Source organism: Gymnoscopelus braueri (genome assembly GCF_963280865.1).
Source record: "Gymnoscopelus braueri genome assembly, chromosome: 13".
Taxonomy (NCBI): Eukaryota; Metazoa; Chordata; class Actinopteri; order Myctophiformes; family Myctophidae; genus Gymnoscopelus; species Gymnoscopelus braueri.
The window spans coordinates 43,086,118-43,109,057 of record NC_137615.1 but is presented as its reverse complement, the minus strand read 5'-3'; the positions used below and the strand labels follow the sequence as shown (position 1 = coordinate 43,109,057).

General features: G+C 40.0%; 1 protein-coding gene across 1 annotated transcript; it reads right to left on the bottom strand.

Moving 5' to 3' along the window:
• Positions 1–21: 21 nt before the first annotated feature.
• Positions 22–22,887, bottom strand: cnn1b (calponin 1, basic, smooth muscle, b). Its single transcript, XM_080447282.1, has 7 exons — positions 22,550–22,887; positions 10,240–10,361; positions 7,311–7,377; positions 4,688–4,825; positions 3,541–3,657; positions 2,472–2,618; positions 22–1,824 (listed from the first exon to the last, which is right to left on the bottom strand). The coding sequence occupies exons 1-7, from the start codon at positions 22,607–22,609 to the stop codon at positions 1,573–1,575; spliced, it is 903 nt and encodes a 300-aa protein (XP_080303408.1). The 5' UTR covers positions 22,610–22,887; the 3' UTR covers positions 22–1,572.
• Positions 22,888–22,940: the final 53 nt, after the last annotated feature.

Here is a 22,940-nt window from a genome sequence, read left to right as displayed (position 1 = left end):
AAAAAAACTATTCTTGTTGGCAATATGTTTTTTTATTTTGCAGTCCAAAGCCAATTAACAAACACATTCAGGCCATTTTGTGATGACAGACAGGTCATACACTGTAGGTGCCTGACTTTAGAATCCTTCGTAGGAAAACAATCATAATTTGCCGCCTGATACGGTAAAAGGATTACCATTACAGCTTGAAGCACTTATGACCTTAAAATAATATTACATTCAAGACATTCGGTGGGCTGACAGTATCATATATTATGATACAGAAAATATAGTTACAGTAATCATCTCATCTGCATATTTTGATTCACATCAGCAATTTTCAAGGCACAGAGCTGGATCCATACTGCGCTTCTAAGCCATTTTCTGTACGCAAGGTGATGCTAAGTAAAGTGCAAACCGAGCAACAATGTATATAAAAGCTGAGGTTCACTGAGTCACAAGGTGAGTGGACTGTCTCCTAAAAGATGAATTCATCACAACAAAACAGTTGTGATAAAATGGACACTTTTGGCAGTATGAGGAGTAATTTATGCTATGTCGCTTATCATGATTATTTTGCTTGAAATGGTTATTTCATGCGAGCTACTACACCAGCCTGCGAAGAAACGGTGGTGTTTTTTCTTCTTTCTGTAAATCTTAAACAGTTGGGAATGGTGTTGGGATAACACCCAGCATCTACATTTCACTTAATATAGAACCACATCTTGAAATCTCAAATTCCCCAAAAAGAATGTTTGAAAAACACACAAAAGGTCCATTGACAACAGTCCAGTAAAGTGGCGAGTTGGCAGGCATGTGTATGTGATCAACAGACAATATGCCAGCGTAACGTACGTGCACACGCAGACAAAAGCTACAAGCCCTCCTTGCAGGAATCCCCCACACAATAATTCCAGGGGTCTGTTTGCGTGTCATCCAGGGGAGGGGATGGAATCAATCCACTGTGAATTAGGTGGTGGAACACGTACTCTGGTTCAAAACTGCTCAACGAGTTGGTCACTTGCTTCCACTCGATAAAAAATCTGTTCTGTTAATGTTCATGCTTTAAAAAAAGTTTGTGGATCATGGAACTGTGGGACGCCAGGGTGTCAACAGAAATAAATCTCAGATGTCACTGCAAGTATAAAAGCTATTAAGCAAAACAACACAGAAAAAAAATCTATAAATAGTAAAGGACATTAAAATGTAAGATATTCAACAAGGCTTTTCTTTGGGTATATTTGGTAGCAATTCATCAAATCTATCAGAAAAAGACACATTTGATACTGTTTGGGATAAAGGAGTTGACCACTAAATGAAGAATTTGACCTTAAGGTTGGTGTAAACATTCTTCTTTGACCCACGGAAAAGGCAAGCAGTAAAAATCCCTTCCGAGTGAAAAAGGACAAAAACTAAATGGCTGGAAATAGCCGGGGAATGGCGGCGATGATGGCGACTACGTCGGTCACAAGTAAATTAAAAACGTCTGGGTGGTGGTCTGACTCGTCACGACGTCGGCGGCGGTCGGTTTAGTTGTGGTTTGTTAAGAGCCAAAAAGCACGAGGAGGGAGAAGGAGTCCCGACACGTTCCCTTCAGTCAGAGTACTGGTAGCCATCGAACTCGGCCTTGTCCCCATTGTCAAAGTAGACCTCGTCCTCCTCGGTAGGGTTGTTACAGTACTTGTTGTCGTAGACCTGGCGAGACTGGCCGTAGCACGTCATGCCCTGCTGGGACGAGCCCTTGTTGCTGCCCATCTGCAGGGACACGGTGCTGGTGTCACAGTTCTCCAGGTCCAGCTTCTTGTCGAAGATGAGCCTCCTGGTGCCAGGGGCCGTCATACCAGACTGTGTGTGTGAGAGAGAGAGAGATGAGAGTTTGTAGATCGTCTATTTTCGCTAATCATCATATGATAAATAGGGCTTAAAGCATGGATAGTTCACCTTTTTTTTTTATCGATTAGTCACCCCATGGAGACTTGAATTCTTGGATATTATTTAGTTTTTTGTCGCATTCCTAAGCCAATAATTTGATGACCAGCGAACCGGTAGGCAGCGGTTCCGGTAGGAGACACAGGAGAACCGCTGCCGGTCATCAAATTATTGACTTAGGAATGCAACAAAAACTAAAAAAATATTCATGAATTCAAGTCTCCATGGGGTGACTAATCGATAGAAAAAAAGGCCATTTTGGGGGTGAACTATCCCTTTAATAGGAAAAAGGAAAAGAGTGTCAAATTCCTATATGAGAGTGTGTGTGTGTGGGGGGGAGAGCCATGTCCAAAACCGTTACTTTTCAGGAAATTAAATAAATATGTACGCCAGATATCAAAGATAGCTAGAACTGCCAATCTAAAAGCTCCCAATGGGTCGCCACTGGACGCATTTTGAGCTTGCAGATAGGTTATTTTCGCTACTTTTGGGCAACACTGTGATATGACAAAGTATAAAATAGGGTTAGGGTTAGAAAAAAAGAATTCTGCTGCTCTCCTCACCTGGTTGGCCCCCTTGTTGGTGCCCATCTGCAGGCTGATGGTAGATTGGTCCAGGGGGGTTTCCATGCCCATCTTGGCATCATATAGGTGGCGCCGCGTACCATAGGATGTCATGCCCTTCTGGCTCGCCAGCTTGTTTGTACCCATCTGCATACATAGTAAAATGTACAGACGTACAGTAAATGACTGGCTTGAGTCTGAATGATATTTTGTCGCGCTACGATGTTGCACGTCGACAACTGTCAAGCTGTCGAACTGTCAAAATAAGGAAGATTGTGGTGTTTTTTGGGAGAATTTTTGAGGCCGCATTTGTGAAAGCTAATCCTCCAGCCAGGTTGTAAGGATGCTGAAAAGTGCTGAGCTCTGTCAGCATGTCAGTCATATAAGCTCCCATCACACTGGCACTATCACTGTCTGTATGACTGTGAGCCATTTGTTATCTGCCTTTATTTAGGCACGTATCTGATACCGTTTTAATGATTGATAGTATTTTGTATTATATGTATGCAACTGCAATTTGTGAGAAGCTTTAACAAAACAGTATTTCACCCATTCTTTTACACCTGTAAAATTGTGATATGACAATAAACTTTAAGTTGATTCATCCACCTACCATTATATGAATGGTGAATCTACCATTCTATCCACCCATCCATCCATTAAACCATCTAGGTAGCTACAATATGTGTCTTCATCTAACACCATTTCTAGCAGGGACGCAGAGGGGGGGGGGGGGTTGGACATACTCAGTACCATTGGGGGGAGTGGGAGGGCTATCTCCCCCACTTTTTTGGGATGAAGAAAAAAGAAAAAGAAGAAACCTCCGACATCTACACTTCATGGAGTACAATTTTTGTACCGAATTAATCGAATGAATGTAACAAAAACACCCCAAAAATTTACAAACCCGGTAAAAAGAAACGCACATTTTCACGCGCACGCGAGCGCTCTGCGTCCTTGATTTCTAGGGAACAAGGCTCCATTTGTTAGTAAAGTTGCACGCAAACACACTGACAAAAGTAGTACACAATAATCTAATCTGATGATGAAATCTTCTGCTGCCCCTGACCTGCAGACCAATGACGTTGCGGCCCTCCTTCAGCATCTGGGGAGCGAAGTGGCGCTGGGTTTTCTCTTGGTACTTTACTCCCATGTCGTGGTTGGAGTGGAAGCCTTTGGACTGGGCCTGAGGAATGAAGAAACAGACATGAATCCAGTGGAGATAGCCTTCCTTTGATCAAACCCACAATTTCACAACAACTTGCATCGCGATCATTCTCCACACAGCACAAATCGTCTGTGTGTATTGCTTAATTTATCCACGCCAAAAATTGGCTGATCTACAAGCTTACAACGCGTCGCAACGGGAGCTTGTAGATCAGCTACCTGTATGTTCGCATGATTGAAGTATAAATCAGGGTTATGACATAAATAACATTGACCTTAATGACACTCAACTGGTTTCAGGACTTCCATGACAAGTTGTTAAACCAAAATATGATCTTTTTGTTCTCTCTCTCCCATAGCATTGCTATTTCTTCAACATTTCTTGAAGACCAACCTGTGCGTTCCTCTTTGTATTTTGGAGATGAGCACCTCCAGCCTCCGATTGTACTCTGTGTCAATTCATCACGTCGTTTTTAAATGTAGTCACATACAACCAGTGGTGGAAAAAGTACTGTTCTTTTTTTACTTAAGAAAAGTATCAATACTGCAATGTAGAAATAATTACATTGATTATAGTTACAAGTAAAAGTCTGGAATTCAAAATTTACTTGAGTAAAAGTACAAAAGTATTGGTATCAAAATGTACTTAAAGTGCCAAAAGTAGAAAGTACTCATTGTGCAGAATGTCCCATTTCACAAGTTTTCAAATATATAAAAATCTTTTTTTTATGCATCGCAACGCATTGTGAGCTTGTAGATCGGCTATTTTCAAATGGCCAAAATGTTTATAGGGCGGAAGTGGTTTTGTAATAATAATAATAGTTACTAAAGTTTTCAAATAATTGTAGTGGAGTAAAAGTACACATTTTGCCTCTGAGATGTAGTGGAGTAGAAGTAAAAGTATTGGAAATTGGAAATACTCAAATAAAGTCAAAATACCTCAAAATTGTACTCAAGTACAGTACTTAAGTAAATGTACTTAGTTACTTTCCACCACTGCATACAACAGACAGATATCAATGACATTTAATAGCACTTCTTATCCTCACCCTTCCAGCCAGAGCAATGAGCGTACTCTGGACCTGAGTGTAGTTGCAGTTCTCGAACAGGTCGTTGGCCTCGAAGATATCCTGTGGCTGCACACCGTACTCTGTGATGGCCCGGACAAAATTTCCAATGTTTCCCAGCTGATGGGAAAAGCAGAGAAGTGTTTAAATGGAATCATTTCGGAAGAACATGACCAATTTTCCATTTCAAGCCTATCGTCTTGGCACATCCTAGACACATGGACCTTTTTTTAATACTAGACACAGTGCGGGGATGGATATTGTGCTGTTCTTTTAACCCATTAAGACCGGGAACGCATCTGTGTGTCATTTTTAGATTTCTTTGGCTATTTTAGAAAAATCGTGAGAATTTGGTGCAAATCTTTGAATATATATATATTTCTAAAGCAAACATTTTTAACTCAAATCTGTGCTTCTGGGGGATTAAATGTCTTCTAAATCCTAACAGTTTTTTTGGGGGAAAAAACTTGCATGCTTGTTGCAATAATAGTGGTTCTCAAACTTTTTCATGTCAAGGACCACCCAAAATGATATGTATTTGTCCGCGGACCCCCCCCCTCCCCCCCATCTCAAAATATTTTGTTCCAGGGACCCCCAGAACCAAAGATTTGAGTTAAAAATGTATAAATATATTCAAAGATTTGCACACATTTTCACGAGGATTTTTTTGGGGGGAAAATAGCAGATATACAAGCTCGCCGCGCTAAGAGCTTGTATATCTGCTATTGTTACAGATGCGTTCCCGGTCTTAATGGGTTAAGTATGAGCGCACAAGGATAAAGTAAATAATTTTACATGTGAAATGGACAAGACTCAGAGAGACGGTTATCAAACTGTCATTATAATTGCTGTGAAGGTTTGTTTTGCAGTCGACCAGGCACCGTCTCTAAAATAAAACTCCATCTTCAAAGCAGTTCTGCTGCTGGGATCCTGCTTTTTGTTGTCGTCTCCCTTCACAGAATGGCTGCATCCATTCCAGTAATGCTAATGCCACGGAGCGTGTTCTTGGAAAGAGCCTTAACACATTGAGACCGGGAAAACGTCTGTGTCATTTTAAGATTTCTTTGGGCTATTTTTTTTTTTTAATCTTAAAAGTTTGAGCAAATCTTTGAATATATATATATTTTTAAAGCAAACATTTTTGACTCAAATCTTTGCTTCTGGGGGAATTCTACAAATGTCTTCTAAATCCTAGTTTTTTGAAAAAAAAATATATATATGTTGCTATAATCAGTGGTTCTCTAACTTTTTCATGTCAAGGACCCCCAAAATTATATGAATTTTGGCCGCGGACCCCCCTCTCAAAATATTTTGTTCCAGGCACCCCCCCCCCCCCCGAAATTGTAACAGAGTTAAAAATGTTCACTACGGAAAAACAGACATTCAAAGATTTGCACACATTTTCACGATTTTTAAAAAAAAATAGCAGATCTACAAGCTCAGTGCCGCGCTACGAGCTTGTAGATCTGCAATTTTTTGAATAGCCCAAATAAATCTTAAAAAAAAGGACAGACGCGTTCCCGGCTTTAATGGGTTAACAAACCCTTAAAAGTGCTATTTGCTTTTTTCAGCAGCCGAACAAAGGGAGCTGAAAGCTGCGCCGAGACGAGAGGGGTCTCATTTTGATAAGGCAGCTGCCGTCTGGAATGTAAATAAGGCCCGCGTGCATCCTCCACGGCCAAGAGAATGCACTATATATTCGGCTTACACGTGCTCTGGAAAAACATCCCACAACTCTCTGAAACAGTCGGCTAACCGGACGCCATTTTTCAAATACTATTTTCCGTGGTCTTACACATTTAATTGGGCTTGCCTTGTAATCAGGGAGTAAAAGGCTTTCCTGCCACAAGGGGCCTGGGCGAAGAATTGCTGTGGGCTAACTTACTCATGCTAATTTATTGGAGGATAGGGGGGTTACGGCCCAATTATAATTATAGGGGCTGTTACAGCCCCCGCATCCCCATGGAAATTCTGTGCGTGGTGTGTTTTTCACTTTGCATTCATTTCCCCATCATTACCATTTCATCAAAAAGGCCAAAATGACTTCACTGGTTTTGTAGAACTAAGCTTCCTCTGTCTTTTTTAGGACCAAGATTTTATTTTGCTCATACAACTTGTGCATTGATTAAAGTGAAGGCTAATAATAACAATAATGAACACATTACAGTCCTCTGTTGATTTATCTAATGAAACCAAATGGAGACAAATCGACCCTGGCGGGTCCATTTGGTTCCATTTGTACACATTTTACTGTGTGTGTGTTGCAAAATTGGACACACACTGATGAAGTGCATGACAATAGACCCCTTAACAGACGACGTCACACCGATAAGAACCGGTATGCGTGCGCAGGCCGGCACCAAATGAAACCCATTCTGTCATGTCTCGCTAGGACGCGCCTCACTAGCCAACACACAAGAGGAGGTTGAATGTACTGAAACCAGCGCACCCCGAAACAATATGTTGGGAATTGATTGCATGAAACAAATCACCTGTGCGTCCAGTGTCAATGTTGGTAAACAAATAATTGGTCTATAGCAGCGCCAGCCTGATAATGACACATGTCCCCACCAGGTGGTGTCGTCTTCCGGAGTGATTGTCTCACCTGGTGCCAGTTCTGAGTGGAGTTGGAGACCTTTCTCACAGAGCCAGGCTGAAGTGTATTGATGAGTCTGTGTTGAGAGGCGATGGTGAATAATAATACACAATAAAATAAATGACAGAGATACGTGACATTGGAATTTTAGGAGGTTACAGGCAGCACACGGTTTTATATGTCGCTATACAATACTGAAGTTGTTAGCTACAGCATGCATGGTCAATACCACAATATGCGTGTACAATAACAGACATTGGTACAAAATGAACAAAGGCCTATGGATAAAACCATAGATATATACAAGTATACAGTATACCGGCACAGGTGCTTCCCTGTCATCTATGGCGCTTCCTATGGTGCATGCTATGGTGCATCCCTGTCTTCTATGGTGCTTCCTTTTTTTGTTTGTTTTTATTCATTATATCGTCGGTGTCCAGGACGAACCAGCTAACTCCATTTTCATCTTTTTTTTTTTTTCATAAATCAACGCTATTGAACACCCTTTACGTCTGTGTAAAAAATCAAAACATTTGAACCAATGAAAAGTATTAAAAAGCGCCTCTGACGAAAACTCCCAACTCCATTGGATCCTCAAACTGTCAGTCAAAAACAAACAACTCCCCCCTCTCCTCTCCAGTGCTGCCTTTTCACAGCATGAGTAGAGCGCGCTGCGCAGTGAACGAGGAGGAGGATCACGTAAACAAACTTCCCGTAGTCTGTTAAAACTATGCAGTGTACCTGTTTATCAAACTTAGCACTGACGCTAATGTTATGAAAACAAGTAATTATATTTCTAAAATCTATGAAGTGTTTAATGAGGAGAGCAATGTGACAAGAAGAAAGGCGTTCATAGCATTTCTGTCGCGCTAGTTCTACTACCTCTTTGCAGAAGTTATTGTAATATTTAAAGTCCTGTTTATTATTGTAGGCCTATATAATAAGTGTCATGAAGCATCAGGGCATTAATTCACACGTTGTTGTGATGCATTGTGAGCTTGGAGATCCATTGTTAGCTTTTGGGAATTTGTATCCTTTTGAAACCTCTCCCTCAGCAGCGAGTGGAGCTATTGTTGTTTGGACACCTAACTCCATTTCAGCTTGATTTCTGCTTGTCTGAAACTACTAACTCCACTTGCGCTGGGTAAAGTGTTGATTTACCCGCGATTTGGGTAAAGTGTTGATAATATAATGACACATGCAAGTATCTGACAATATATAAAGTCACTATACCAACTTTGATGAGGCAGTATTGCTTTGTTTTAAAAATATAAGGTTTTCTTCATTTCCTGAAAAACGTATATTTTGTTTTTTTGTTTCCTGAACAATGAGCGTTTTGGAGTTAGCAGGTTCACGCTGGACAGCAGAGATATCACAAAAACAATACAATTATGCCAGCATAACATAGTATACATAGAAGCATTGTGAATAAAAACGAAACTAAAACTAAAACAAGATAAATATACATACAACATCAAACTAACAACAAAAGAACAATACATTAAATAACAAGCAAACCTTAACCCACACCTCCCAGGACCAACTATGTCACAAATAGCAGGGCCAAACACCATGCATACCAGTGCAAAGTTCCTACACTGTGTAAGGACAGCCTAAATCATGCCCTTAAGCTTATCTGTAATGCTAGACCATACGTTAGCGTTTTTCTCGCTTGCTCCATGTAATCTTGCCGTTGATAGTTCTAAATATACTATTATCTAAAAAAAAAGTTAAAGCCCATCGGCAAAATGTTAAGGTATGAGGAGATTTCCATCTCACACCATCTTCTTTGCTGCTGTTAATCTAGCCCTAGAATGTCTGTGATCTTACATACATTTCAAGTATTCCAAATACACAGTCATAGATCTCTCTCGGTCCCCCACTGTGTAGTGCCCATCTGCGCGGCCATAAAAGTGCTCTAAACTCCGTCTGTACTCACCCAATAATTAATTCCTAAGACGTGGAGTCATATTTTGTCCTCTAGTTTCATATCCATGTGAAAGTTCTGCCAGAAAACGTGTGTTTAGTCAAATATCTCCACTTATTCACGAGCTGCACACGGACGAGTTCTGTGCGACGCGAGGGGCCAGGAATGATTGCAGCACTGAATATACGTAACTTCCTTAAGGACGCACAAATGTTTGGGACACACAATTGACAGGTGCTTGTGATTGGTGCGGGGTAATGAATCATCACCTGCCAATTGTGTGTCCCAAACATTTGTGCGTCCTTAAGGAAGTTACGTATATTCAGTGCTGCAATCATTCCTGGCCCCTCGCGTCGCACAGAACTCGTCCGTGTGCAGCTCGTGAATAAGTGGAGATATTTGACTAAACACACGTTTTCTGGCAGAACTTTCACATGGATATGAAACTAGAGGACAAAATATGACTCCACGTCTTAGGAATTAATTATTGGGTGAGTACAGACGGAGTTTAGAGCACTTTTATGGCCGCGCAGATGGGCACTACACAGTGGGGGACCGAGAGAGATCTATGACTGTGTATTTGGAATACTTGAAATGTATGTAAGATCACAGACATTCTAGGGCTACTGTTAATCCAGCAAAGAAGATGCGCTTGTGTTTGCAGTTTAGGTGTAGCTGGGACACATCATTTAAGATGAATAAAGAAGTAGAAGGTGTAATACAGTATCAACTTCCAAAAGTAATGAAAGTTTATTATATATAGTGCTTCCTATGGTGCTTCCCTGTCTTCTATGGTGCTGCTTCCTATGGTGCTTCCCTGTCATTTATGGTGCTTCCTATGGTGCTTCCCATTGTGCTTACGTATTATGTCTATGACTGAAACTGTGTTCAGCTACACTGTCTCTCTCCCCGTCTCTCCAAACCTTCCACACAGTAAAATCCTCAGTGTTAATGTAATCATTTGTACACTCTCAGTGTTAATGTGTTAATGTATCCAGGATTGTGACTCACTCGCAGAGCAGCACCCCGTCCTTCAGGCTGTCCATGAAGGGGTCCCCGATTCTCTTGCCGGTCACATCTTGAATCCACAGCCTCAGTTCCTCCTCCTTCTGTACGTCGTACTTCCCTGCAAGCTGAGAGAAGAAAGAGAGAGAGAGTACACTAGTAAAATCCTCAGCGTTAAAGATTCAATGCATAACTTAAATGTCGAACGACAAAACCAGTTCTCCCCGCACGATAGGCAACATTTCTGCTTTTTGAGCTTTAACAGACAGGCGCTTAGGAAAGGCAAACATATTTCCCTTTGACTTTTATGCAGTACCTCCTGTCAACCAGTAGGTGTCCTACCTGACCACAGGATCTATGTGAATGTCAATAGAAAAGCAGGGAAACCAGACCACCACACTTGTGTTTGTTATATAGCATTAACAGTGGCGGAAGAAGTACTCAGATATTTTACTTAAGTAAAAGTAGCAATAACTCTAACCCTAACCACAATATAAAAATACTCTGTTACAAGTAAAAGGCCTGCCTTCAAAATGTTACTTTAGTAAAAGTACAAAAGTCAGCGAAATATACTTAAAGTACCAAAAGTAAAAGTACTAACATGTTTGAAAGTAGCAGAGCGACGCGTTGTGAGCTTGTAGATCGGTTATTTTCAAATAGCCTATGTATAAAATAGGGCTAAAGGGGTTTTATAATATAATAATCTATATCTGCAAAGTAACTAGTAGGCCTAACTGAAGTTTTCAAATAATTGTAGTGGAGTAAAAGTACAATATTTGCCTCTGAGATGTAGTGGAGTAGAAGTAAAAGTAGGCTACAGAAAACTGGAAATACTCCAGTAAAGCAAAAATATCTCAAAATCATAGTAAAAGTACAGTACTTCAGTAAATGTACTTTCCACCATTGTGTATCAACACACTCTAGCATACAGATTGGTTCAAAATGTTTTGGTTAAAGTTGTATTCACACCAAGAAGTTATGTATTTCAGCTTTTAATGTAACTCTGAGAGTGTACAAACGGAACCAAATGGACCCACAAGGATCCAAACCACAAGACCTTCCTGGACTCATCCATTGCCCCAGCTGTGAACTGATAGTTGCTATGATGACGACATGGACTACATTCCGTTTGAACGGTGGCTCCAACTGGACACACTTTTTTCCCCCTTCCTTCATTGTGTTAAAAAGGTGCCTGAGTGACTCTTAAACGCCCCTTTATGTCTAATAAATAACGCTAATGCTGCAATCCCTACGTTTTATATATCCTACCCGGAAATCGAACCCTGGGCTTCCATGTGTGAGACCAACAAAGACCAGCCGCTCACCCGAAACGGAATCCCTGTAATGGCTCTTATGAGCTTGAGGCAGTGGTTAAAGTAAAAGTATCAATACTGCAATGTAGATACTCTGTTACAAGTAAAAGTCTGGTATTCAAAATGTACTTGAGTAAAACTGCAAAAGTATTGGTATCAAAATATACTTAAAGTGCAAAAGTAAAAGTACTAATTATGCAGTATGTCCCATTTCACAAGTTTCCAAATGTATAAAATGTCTATCGACGCATTGTGAGCTTGTAGATCTGCTATTTTCAAATGGCCGAAATGCTGAAGTGGGTAATGTATGTTTTGTAATAATAATCAAAATCTACAAAGTAACTCGTAACTAAGTTTTCAAATCATTGATACAAGGTATCAGTAATCAGTCTCCCCAATACAGTGGTTCCCAAACTGGGGGTCCCTGAATTATTTTGGGGGTTTCCCCAAATGATTAGCTTAATGTGCAACATTGCTTTCACACTCAAACCAACATACAGTATAAGTGTATACAGGGGGTTTCTAAAGTGACAATTTAAGGACCTTTTAATACCTCTAAAATGAACAAACTATACTTTAAAAATGATCAAACATTGACCAAATTGATGGATGGATACATGAGTCATGACTGTGTGCATCTTAATCCATTAGGTAGGGTAAGTGATTTACTTAAAATAAGTGTTAAATATCTCTATATTGTGATAGTACTCATTGCTATAGAGTCTCCCATGTCTCTCCAGCTCTTTATTAAACAGAAAAAGCATTTTCAATGCTCTCTTCTGATTGGCCTAAATTTTGTCACCTACTTGAAAATGTACATATATTCTGTTTACTAAAGAGCTGGGATAGATCCCTGTGACCGAACAAACGCTCTGTAGCAATGATTACTATCAGAATATAGTACTTTAACCTTTTTAACAAAAAATATCACCTACCCTACCTTTAAAGGGAACATTTGTAAATCAAATATTTGTTTCTGCAAAATACATATCATTGTGGGCGTCCTTGACATGAAAAAGTTAGAGAACCTCGTTTAAAAAATATATATATGTAGGATTTAGAAGACATTTGTGGAATTCCCAGAAGCAAAGATTTGAGTTACACATGTTTGCCATACAAATATATATATTCAAAGATTTGCACAATTGTTCACAATGTTTAAAAAATAGCATATCTACAAGCTTGTGCCGCGCTACGAGCTTGTATATCTGCTATTTTGTTTATAGCCAAAGAAATCTAAAAATGATTATTTCCCGGTCTGAATGGGTTAAAAGGTAAACACTCAACTAGACGTGCATTTCAGTTTATTGATAGTTATCCAGTTCAGCCACACGGACACTCTCTGCCTTCAAGTGCATTTGGCTGAAAAGGCGTTTGGCTGAACCTTGGTCTATTACCACTTAAACCCCATATACTTCATTGACTGGGGTTCCCCAGGGGTCTCTACCTGGTCCACTCCGTTTCCCCCCCCTCTACATCAAATCTCCTCGCTGAAAATAGATCTCTACAAGCTCACGTGTCACGTTGCAACGTGCTGCGAGGTTGTAGATCTGCTATTTCTGCCCCTAATGTTTTCCTATTATGACATGTCTCGGAATAGGGACGCCAGGACTCATGGTTAAATTTAGCTGGCATCTTACTTTATTTTATTTTCTGTTCATTTTGTTAGTCTATTGAAATAACATTTAAAATAGAACACATAATGACAGATACAATTATCCTGTCTATTTTGCTATAAACACAGTGAACAAGGCCTTTGTCACGGCCACTGAGTTTAGCAGCTCCTCAGACCACAGGGGGAAGTAAATGTAAATCCCCATAGAAAGGAGGTGTCATTCACTGCAGACGTTTTTTCCTTTTTCTCCTTTGTACATAATATTACATACATTTTGTATTTGTTGATGACATGTATTATTGTGTAAATTGTTTATGCTACGTTGAATTGAATACATAGGACCACAATGGAAACAAGTCCCCAACACTTGTTTGTGTTATTCTTTTAGCCTTAATGTGTGACTGTGTACCACGTGCTGTTTTACATTTCTGACTAATAAAGTATTCAATCAATCAATCAATCAAAGCTAAAAACCAGGAGGGCTAGTTTTCATATTGATGGACTGTACACCACTGGGGGGCTGAACCTTTCAGCACAACTCTGTCTGCGTTTCAGAGATGGTTTCATGGCTTCAAATGGAACATTAGCCCTACAACAAATACACTCTCACATTGATTCTGATTCTGACATTAAGAGTCCCTTATTCTGGGGCGAACATTTGGACAAAATAGCTCACAACGCGTTGCAATGTGGCACGTTGTGAGCTTATAGATTGGCTGTTTTCAGCCAATAGAGAGGAATAAGGAGAAGGCCTAACTAAGTATACAGGGTTTAAGTGGTTAGCCACATGAAAACTAGCATCCTTATCCTGGGCATGTCATAATAGGCAAAATATTTGTTGAACAGTCAACATACAGTAGCCGATCATTCACAACTTAAGACACATTGTGAGCTTGTAGAACGGCTATTTTCAGAAAATGTTTGGTGTAGAGGGAAAAAAGGAGGGGACCCCGGTCGGTCAACAAAGTATGCAGGGTTAAAGGTAGGGTATTTTTTGTAGTGTTCCAGTTCCAATTTTGTCTGCTTATTTCTTAGTGCCATCACTTCCAATTTCACTTGTTTAATCTGTATCTTGTGAAAGTTCACTCTCCTGAATGGATAAAATAGGTATATAGGAGTATCAGAATATAGTTGAATTAACACTTATTTTAACCAAAAAAAGACTACCTTTAAGTAGGTTGATTTGCACTAAATCATTATGTTATATTAGGGCTGTCAGCTGTAGACACATTTGTTACAGATTTTATCTCCCATAAGTACTCAGATATTTTATTTTTCGTATTTTATTTTTAGTAGATTGTATCTCCCACTGATTATAAAACCAAACCATGTTCCTGTTCTGGGGGGGCAGTATACTGTACCTGCAGAAATGCAACTGAAGAGTAGCCTATTACTGGAGCGGATCTACTTCATAACCCCAACAACATACCTGCAACTCACGTCTATAATAATAATAATAACTATGCTTCTACCCAAGCTCGTCTCATATAGGGGTCCGCATTCCGCCGCACTTCTCTTTGAAAGACTCATAAGGAAAAAGGCAATAGGATCAAGGGTACAAAACAAAACAAACAAAAAACGTGAAATGAAAAAGAAACGGCCGGGGGACATTCCTGCATGCAGAAACGTCACTACGCTCCTGCTCCCTCTGCTCTCCATGTTATTTCCTTATTGGCACAAACACATGGTCCTAATGCTTTGAATTGTTGGTGGTGTAACCCCCCCCACCCCTTTTTTTTCCTGATCATTCTGCGTCTAAACTCCCCTTCTGGGAGAGAGCCTGCCCCGATCCACAGCCAAAACAAACAGGTAATTCAAAGCAGCGGGCTTCGCTCAGCTTCCCAGTCCATCACACCAAACTTGGGAGAAACAGCTCTCTCTGGATCACTAACCCCCCCCCCTCCTTCCTCCCTCCAGCCTGGCTTCTCCCTCTCTCTCTCTCTCTCTCTCTTTGCTTGGCCTTGTTCATATTTCTTACTCTTTCCCCCTTCCAGATCTCTCTCTAATCTTTCCCCGTCTTTCCCTTCATCTCTCTCCCCATCTCCTTCAGTTTATCTCCCTTCTCACTCACTTTGTCTCCCTCTTTTTCACGCTTGGAGGAAGATAAGAGAGGATGACAGCTTCCTTGATATCCGGTACACTGTCAAATCCTGAGTGTTAGGTCCATGTGGTTCCCTTTGTACGCTCTCAGAGTTACAGACCCTTTGAGATCAATTTGGTTACATTTGTACACTCTCAAAGTTACATTAATTTTGCTGTGTATGATCATAGGCCGGAAGCCGAATTGATTCTTCGCTGCTTGACAACAAATAACTGTAAAAGACGGAATCAGTTCAACAGTTCAGTAAATACATGCATTTGCCCCAAACCCTTCTTATTAAAAGGGATAGTTCACCCCCAAAATGACATTTTTCTATCGATTACTCACCCCATGGAGACTTGAATTCATGGATACTTTATAGTTTTTGTCGCATTCCTAAGCCAATATTATGATGACCGGCAGCGGTTCCGGTAGTTAGGAGTCTCCTAACGGAACCGCTGGTCATGAACTTATTGGCTTAAGAATGCAACAAAAACAAAAAAATATCCATTAATTCAAGTAATTGAGTAATCGATAAGAGAAAAAAAAGTATATTTTTGGGTGAACTATCCCTTTAAAACAACCAATAGCTCTTCCTCATCTGCTGCCTTGACACTCTGCAAATTCAACTTCCCTTTGCGTATGTGTGATGCACGTTTTACCCCGAGTCAGACTCAGACACGGGTGTTGTTGCCTTTCTTGGCTCTCTCTCTCTCTCTCTCTCTCTCTCTCTCTCCCTCAATCTCACGCTTTCCATCTCTCCCCACCGGACTTTTCCGGAATCTGACCTTTTTTTGCAGCACGCCACGGCTCCTCAGGCGAACCATGTCCGATAAGGACAAGCCAAGAGCGACAGCACTCCCCCCCCTCCCCCACAACCCCCCACCCCCCAGGCCCAAGGTATTCTGGTTTAGGTTTGATTTAACCTTGTTTGTCCTTTTTTTTTTTTTTTCGCTGCAGCGCTCGGGGGAATGCGAGCCGAGACCGGTTCCGTTTTTAGCCAAAAAGGTTTAATACCACGCATGAGCTCAAATAGCGTGGCAAAGGGCCACGACTACGAGTCCCGGTTAAGTCAAACGTATACGGCACAGGAAACACTGCTCTCAAGAGGAGAGACAGAAGCCAAATAAACCACTGTGACCTCTTCAATGAACCCCGGGGCTCATTGAAGCAGATTACTGGAGTCACCATGGAGGTGATCCAAAACACACACTGTAAAAGGGCAGAGAACGAGAACTTTATAGATGACCAGAACTATAAATATGACATTTAAAAACATTTTAACGACAAATGATATCATGTGGATCAACTTTTAAAAGCGATTTGATGAAAAGATAAAACACTGACAGCCGATCAAAATCCATCAGAATGTAATGGGCATCATCGCACGTTCAACACACGTTCAACACATCACATGACGTTCGACATGTTTACAGCATTTGTAACTCAAATCTTAGCTTCCGGGGGTCCCTGGAACAAAATATTTTGAGATGGGGGTCCGCGGCCAAACGCACATCATTTTGGGGGTCCTTGACATGAAAAAGTTTGAGAACCACTGCTCTATGGTGTGGACGGTGCTTAGGCCTGAGACCCAGTTGGGTTCCTGATGGGGAGGTCTACTTTCTAGAGCCTAAACTAACACGTAAAGGTTTTTGGCGAAAGTGCAAACAAATATGTGTTTGATCACTATACATTATTAAGCAGGGGTGTCAAACAGGCATGAAAGGTTATAGGGAGACTCAATACATCTGGGTTCAGAAGGCCTCTCACAGATGCCATAGTTTTTAGAGCTGGCATTGTTCCATGAATACTTAGTTAAGGCGGACATAGTTGAGTGGATGGAGAGGGACTCAGAAGGTCCCCGGTCCGCCCACTCTATGTGACGAAGTGTCTCTGAGCGACACTTACACCCAAACTGCTCCCAGAGTGCTGTTTTAAAGGGATAGTTCACCCCCAAAATGCCTTTTTTTCCTCTATCGATTAGTCACCCCATGGAGACTTGAATTCATGGATATTTCTTTGTTTTTTGTTGTCTCATTCCTAAGCCAATAATTTGACGACCGGCAGCGGTTCCGGTAGAAGACACAAAAGAGTCTCCTTTGTGTCTCCTACCGGAACCGCTGGCTACCGATCAAATTATTGGCTTAGGAATGCGACAAAAACAAAACAAATATCCATGAATTCAAGTCTCCTAATCGATAGAACGGTGAACTATCCCTTTAATGGCACTTCTCCACTGCTCTTAATGGGTAAATGCTGAGAAAACAAGTTTAATGTATGAGCAATTGTACAGTGCATTATTATATGGTGTCACAACATGCCTGCTGCTCTGCAGGCAAGTAAAACACTGGATGCAGAGTGCAATGTTCAATTATATGTGTTGTCCCTTCTTTTTATTGACACAATTTATGAGCCCTTTCCTTCCTCCTCACACTGAGTCATCGCTCACTGCAGGCTGCAGGCTGCGTCTATTCCAGCCAGTATCTGGCAGAACCGACGCCTTGCCTTGTCATCCATCTATGGCAGTGGTTTTCAACCTTTTTCATAGATCAAGGACCATTATGTAATCGCCATTTTGAGCCGCGGAACCACCGTTTGATGAGATTTAGCCTCTCGGACCCAAAGCTCTGAATATTTTGTTATCGTTGGATGACATTTTGTCAAAATAACAATTCTTCTACATTCTCTAATTGTGTAAGACTTCTTGTGAATTAAGTAATGCAGATGTTTAACCCATTTTGGGCGGGAACCCCTTTTTGTAAGTATACCTTTCAGGATTTTTTTTGGGGTTCCTGTTGCTATGTACAGTATATAGCAACATACATTTTTTGTAATTTTTGAATAAATATTACAAGGTTTTCAGAAAAGTTTATATTTTTAAAAAGATTTAGAAGGCGTTTTAGACTCGGCCTCAGGTCTAAATGGGTTAACAATAATTGAACTCTTGAGAGCATAAAATGAAACGAAATGGACCTATAAGGGTCCATTTGGTTATACCAACTCTCCATCATTTAGCTGGGGGACCACCTGGAAACTCCTCAAGGACCACTGGTGGTCCCCCGGACCGCTGGTTGAGGAACCACTGCTCCATGGTTGTGTGTCCACCTGCTTTCTGTTCTGTGTGAGAGTTTTGTCAGAGCCAGTGTAAACTGTTTAGAGTACGGGACACTTTCTCAAGTGCAGAGACGCAAGTATGGTCACTCCTTAAAAGGTGGTCCGAGTGGGCTGACGTACCGGTCAGTTTCTCGGCTTCCATCTTGATACTATGTAACGTTAGCATGACCCGCACAGGCCTCAGGGTCAGCTCATGTTTAAAGGGATAGTTCACCCTCAAAATGACTTTTTTTCTATCGATTAGTCACCCAATGGAGACTTGAATTCTGAATGAATGAATTCTGAATTGAATTCTGAATTTTTGACCCATTCCTGAGCCAATCATTTGATGACCGGCAGCGGTTCCGGTAGGAGACACAAAGAGTCTCCTTTGTGTCTCCTACCGGAGACATAAGCATCTCTCCGCCGGTCATCAAATTATTGGCTTCTAGGAATGCGACAAAAACAAAAAAATATCCATGAATTCAAGTCTCCATGGGGTGACTAGAACAAAAGTCATTTTGGGGGTGAACTATCCCTTTAATTGGGGACACCTGTATGTATCCAGTAGCATGGCAGAAAAAAATTATGCTGATGCTTCCTGGTGCAGAAGAAGAAAAAAAAAAAAGGCCTGGTGTAGTATTCTACTGACTGACTGAATACAACCGGAAAATAAAAACATTTCCTAGCCTGTTGAATGAATGAGACCAAATTACAATACATTTCCTTTCCTCTAAGTTTCTCTCACTAGACAGAATTATAAAGACAAATGGTGTTTAAACTATTTTCCCTCTCTGAAAAAAAAACGGCCAAACGCAGTGATTCTAATTTTTTTTATTTCAAGGACCCCCCAGCTTGTTATGCATTAGGCCACAGACCCTCATTTGATATGAGTTTCATCTCATGGGAACTTGGGCGTTACAGACAGGTAAAGCTCCATTTGGTTCCTAACTATCAGTGGTGGAAAAAGTACTCAAATGTTTTACTTAAAGTATCAATACTGCAATGTAGAAGTACTCTGTTACAAGTAAAAGTCCCGAATTAAAAATTGACTTGAGTAAAAGTACAAAAGTATTGGTATCAAAATGTACTTAAAGTACCAAAAGTAAAAGTACTCAAATATTTGAAAATAGACGATCTATAGTTCGATCGATCTCTAGATCGGCTATTTTCAAATAGCCTATGTATAAAATAGGGCTAAAGTGGTAAATGTATGTTTTATAATGTAATAATTTATAATTGAAAAGTAACTAGTAACTAAAGTTTTCAAATAAGTTGTAGTGGAGTAAAAAAGTACAATATTTGCCTCTGAGATGTAGTGGAGCAAAAGTAAAAGTATTGGAAATTAGAAATACTCAAGTAAAGTACAAACACCTCAAAATTTTACTTAAGTACAGTACTTAAGTAAATGTATTTTGTTACTTTCCACCACTGCTAACTATCAATCATTTGGGGAAACCTACTGCAGCCCGCTCGAGGGCCCCTGGGGGGGGTCTCTGGACGCCATGTTGAGAACCACAGTACAGGTTTTCAAAGAGGTTTCATTCAGTGTGATCAAAGTGGCAATGACAGACATCAGAGCTGGCAGCCCCTGCTCACAATGACTAGGATGACTAACCTCTCAGCGGATACAGTCACTAAGCTGGAATATGTTGCGGTTGACCTTTCTCATCCATGAAAAAAAAACAAGAAAACAATACTGTCAGCGGCTCTGATTCACAGTCTCTCTCGACATACACGTTCTTTTCTGTCATGGTATTATTACTGTAAATAAAAGATGTGACGAAACACCCAAAGCATGCCTAGGCCTTTCCAAAAATCGCTCTCCGACCACAATTAGTCCATGTTGTCACCTCTTCCTGGAACCCGGATCTGCCTGAATTGAATGGAGCCGATGACAGCCGAAATTTCTTTACTTAAGTAAAAGTACCAATACTGCAATATAAAAATACTCTGTTACAAAGTAAATGTCCAGAATTCAAAATTTACTTGAGTAAAAGTACAGAAGTATTGGCATCAAAATGTACTTAAAGTACCAAAAGTAAAAGTACTAAATATTTGAAAATAGCCGATCTACAAGCACACAACGCGTCGCATCTTGAAAATAGCAGATCTACAAGCTCACAACGCGTCGCGATGCGACGCGTTGTGTGCTGCGTTGTGTGCTTGTAGATCGGCTATTTTCAAATAGCCTATAGGTATAAAATAGGGCTAAAGTGGTCAATGTACAGTATGTTTCATTATATCATAATTGATATCTGCAAAGTAACTAAAGTTTTCAAATAATTGTAGTGGAGTAAAAGTAGCCTACAATATTTGCCTCTGAGATGTAGTGGAGTAGAAGTAAAAGTATTGGAAATTGGAAATACTCAAGTAAAGTACAAATACCTCAAAATTGTACTTAAGTACAGTACTTAAGTACATGTTCTTAGTTACTTTCCACCACTGGCTGTTATGTTGTACTGTGTGATGTGGCCGTTTCAGTTGAATAAAAATGACTAATGACATTTTCATGTTCTTTTGATCGGTTTGGAATTTCTATCTATCCATCTATCTAGTTTGATGCATCACCAATCTATTGTAGTAATTTAGTCAGGAAAACAAATATCACTTACATCTCTTCTACCTGCAATGAGCTATATGTAGATATTGTGATATAATTGACACCCGTTTACAAATGGAACCATATTGACCCTTGGCTGTAACTCTGAGATTGTACAAATGGAACTCTGGAATTTTGTTCCATTTGCAGGATTTTACTGTGCATATAGTTATAAAGTAACTAAAGTTGTTTAAAAGGTAGGGTATGTCATATGTTTTTGTTAAAATAAGTGCTTAATAGCTCTATATTCTGGTACTCATTGCTATAGAGTGTTTTTTTAAACAGTATAAACAGTAAATGCATTGTCAGGTCGGGATACAATTATTTTTATCCAATCAGGAGATGAGAGAGAAACTCACACACACAGGATACAGATTAAACAAAGTGAAAAACTAAATTGGAACTGGAACACTAGAACATTGAAGCTGACAAATGGGTACTCTCTCCTGATTGGCTGAAATTGGAAACCCACTTGAAAATGAATAATGTTCTGTTTATTAAAGAGCTGGAGAGGTGGGGGGAGACTCCTGTTACTGAACAAACGTTCTGTAGCAATGATTACTATCAGAATATTAGAGCTTTAACCTTTTAACAAAACACCTTTTGTTTTAACCAAAAAATATCACTTACCCTACCCAGTGGTGGAAAAAGTACTCAAACGTTTTACTTAAGTAAAAGTATCAATACTGCAATGTAGAAATACTCTGTTACAATTAAAAGTCCAGAATTCAAAATTTACTTGAGTAAAAGTACAGAAGTATTGGCATCAAAATGTACTTAAAGTACCAAAAGCAGAATGTCCCATTTCACACGTTTTCAAATGTATAAAATGTATAAAAATCTTTTGAAAATAGCCAAAGTATATAGGGCTTAAGTGGTTAATGTATGTTTTACAAATTAACTAAAGTTACTGTAGTGGAGTAAAAGTAGGACAATATTTGCCTCTGAGATGTAGTGAAAAATACCTCAAAATTGTACTTAAGTACAGTAATCGAGTACATGTACTTAGTTACTTTCCAACACTGACAATACCCTGCCTTATATGAGCGTCAGGTGCACAGCTGTTCTCCCACTAGAGCTTCAAGCACAATAGTGACAACAGTTCCAAGCATATAGAACAATGGTTCAAATTTACACGATTTTTCTAAAATAGCAGATCTACAAGCTCACACCGTGCTATGAGCTTGTAGATCTCCTATTTATTTTTACTTGAGTAAAAAGGTACAAAAGTATTGGTATCAAAATGTACTTAAAGTACCAAAAGCAAAAGTAGGCTACTCATCATGCAGAATGCTCTAAGTCTAAGTGTTCGAAATGTATATAAAAACATCTTTTGAAAATAGCAGATCTATGTGAGCTTGTAGATCAGCCATTTTCAAATGGCCGAAATATATAAAGGGCTGAAGTGGTTAATGTATGTTTTGTAACAATAATCAAAATCTACAAAGTAACTAGTAACTTGAAGTTTTCAAATAACTAGTGGAGTAGTGAGATGTAGTGGTGCTGAACATTGGAAACATTCCAGTAAAGTAAAAACACCTCAAAATGTTACTTTAAGTACAGTACTTGAGTAAAAGTACTTAGTTACTTTACACCACCGGAGTAAACCTTACCTTACTCTTGACCTCGGCAGAGAGTCCGAAGGCAGGGCCGCTCCTGAAATACATTGACATGTTGCAGCTCTTTTCTCTTCTGGGTGATTACTACTATTTACAGTGGAGTTGAAACAAAGAATGGGGGGGCTTTAAAAAAAAATTGATCACACCACCAGATCTATAGATCCAGGCAAAACAAAAACAAAAACAAAAAGAGCACGGCAAGAAAAATCCACCCCAAAAAACCAAGACCAAAATCCGTGGATATCTCAGGAATCAATGCACCGCAGACTTGTATATTATCAAGCTATGATCCCGTGGTGGAGTACAACTAAACAGCTTCACCCTGCTGCTGATCAGGGCTGTTTTTTGGAAACAACTCTTCCGACACTTTTCTCAATCTTTTTTA

Bases quoted from the DNA above. Each gene is read 5' to 3' on its own strand.
- cnn1b (XM_080447282.1), bottom strand. From the start codon at position 22,609: ATGTCAATGTATTTCAGGAGCGGCCCTGCCTTCGGACTCTCTGCCGAG. The intron at 7,378-10,239 runs GTGAGTCACAAT...CTCTCAACACAG, and splicing joins GACGGGGTGCTGCTCTGCGA to ACTCATCAATACACTTCAGC. The intron at 3,658-4,687 runs GTGAGGATAAGA...TTCATTCCTCAG, and splicing joins TCATTGCTCTGGCTGGAAGG to GCCCAGTCCAAAGGCTTCCA.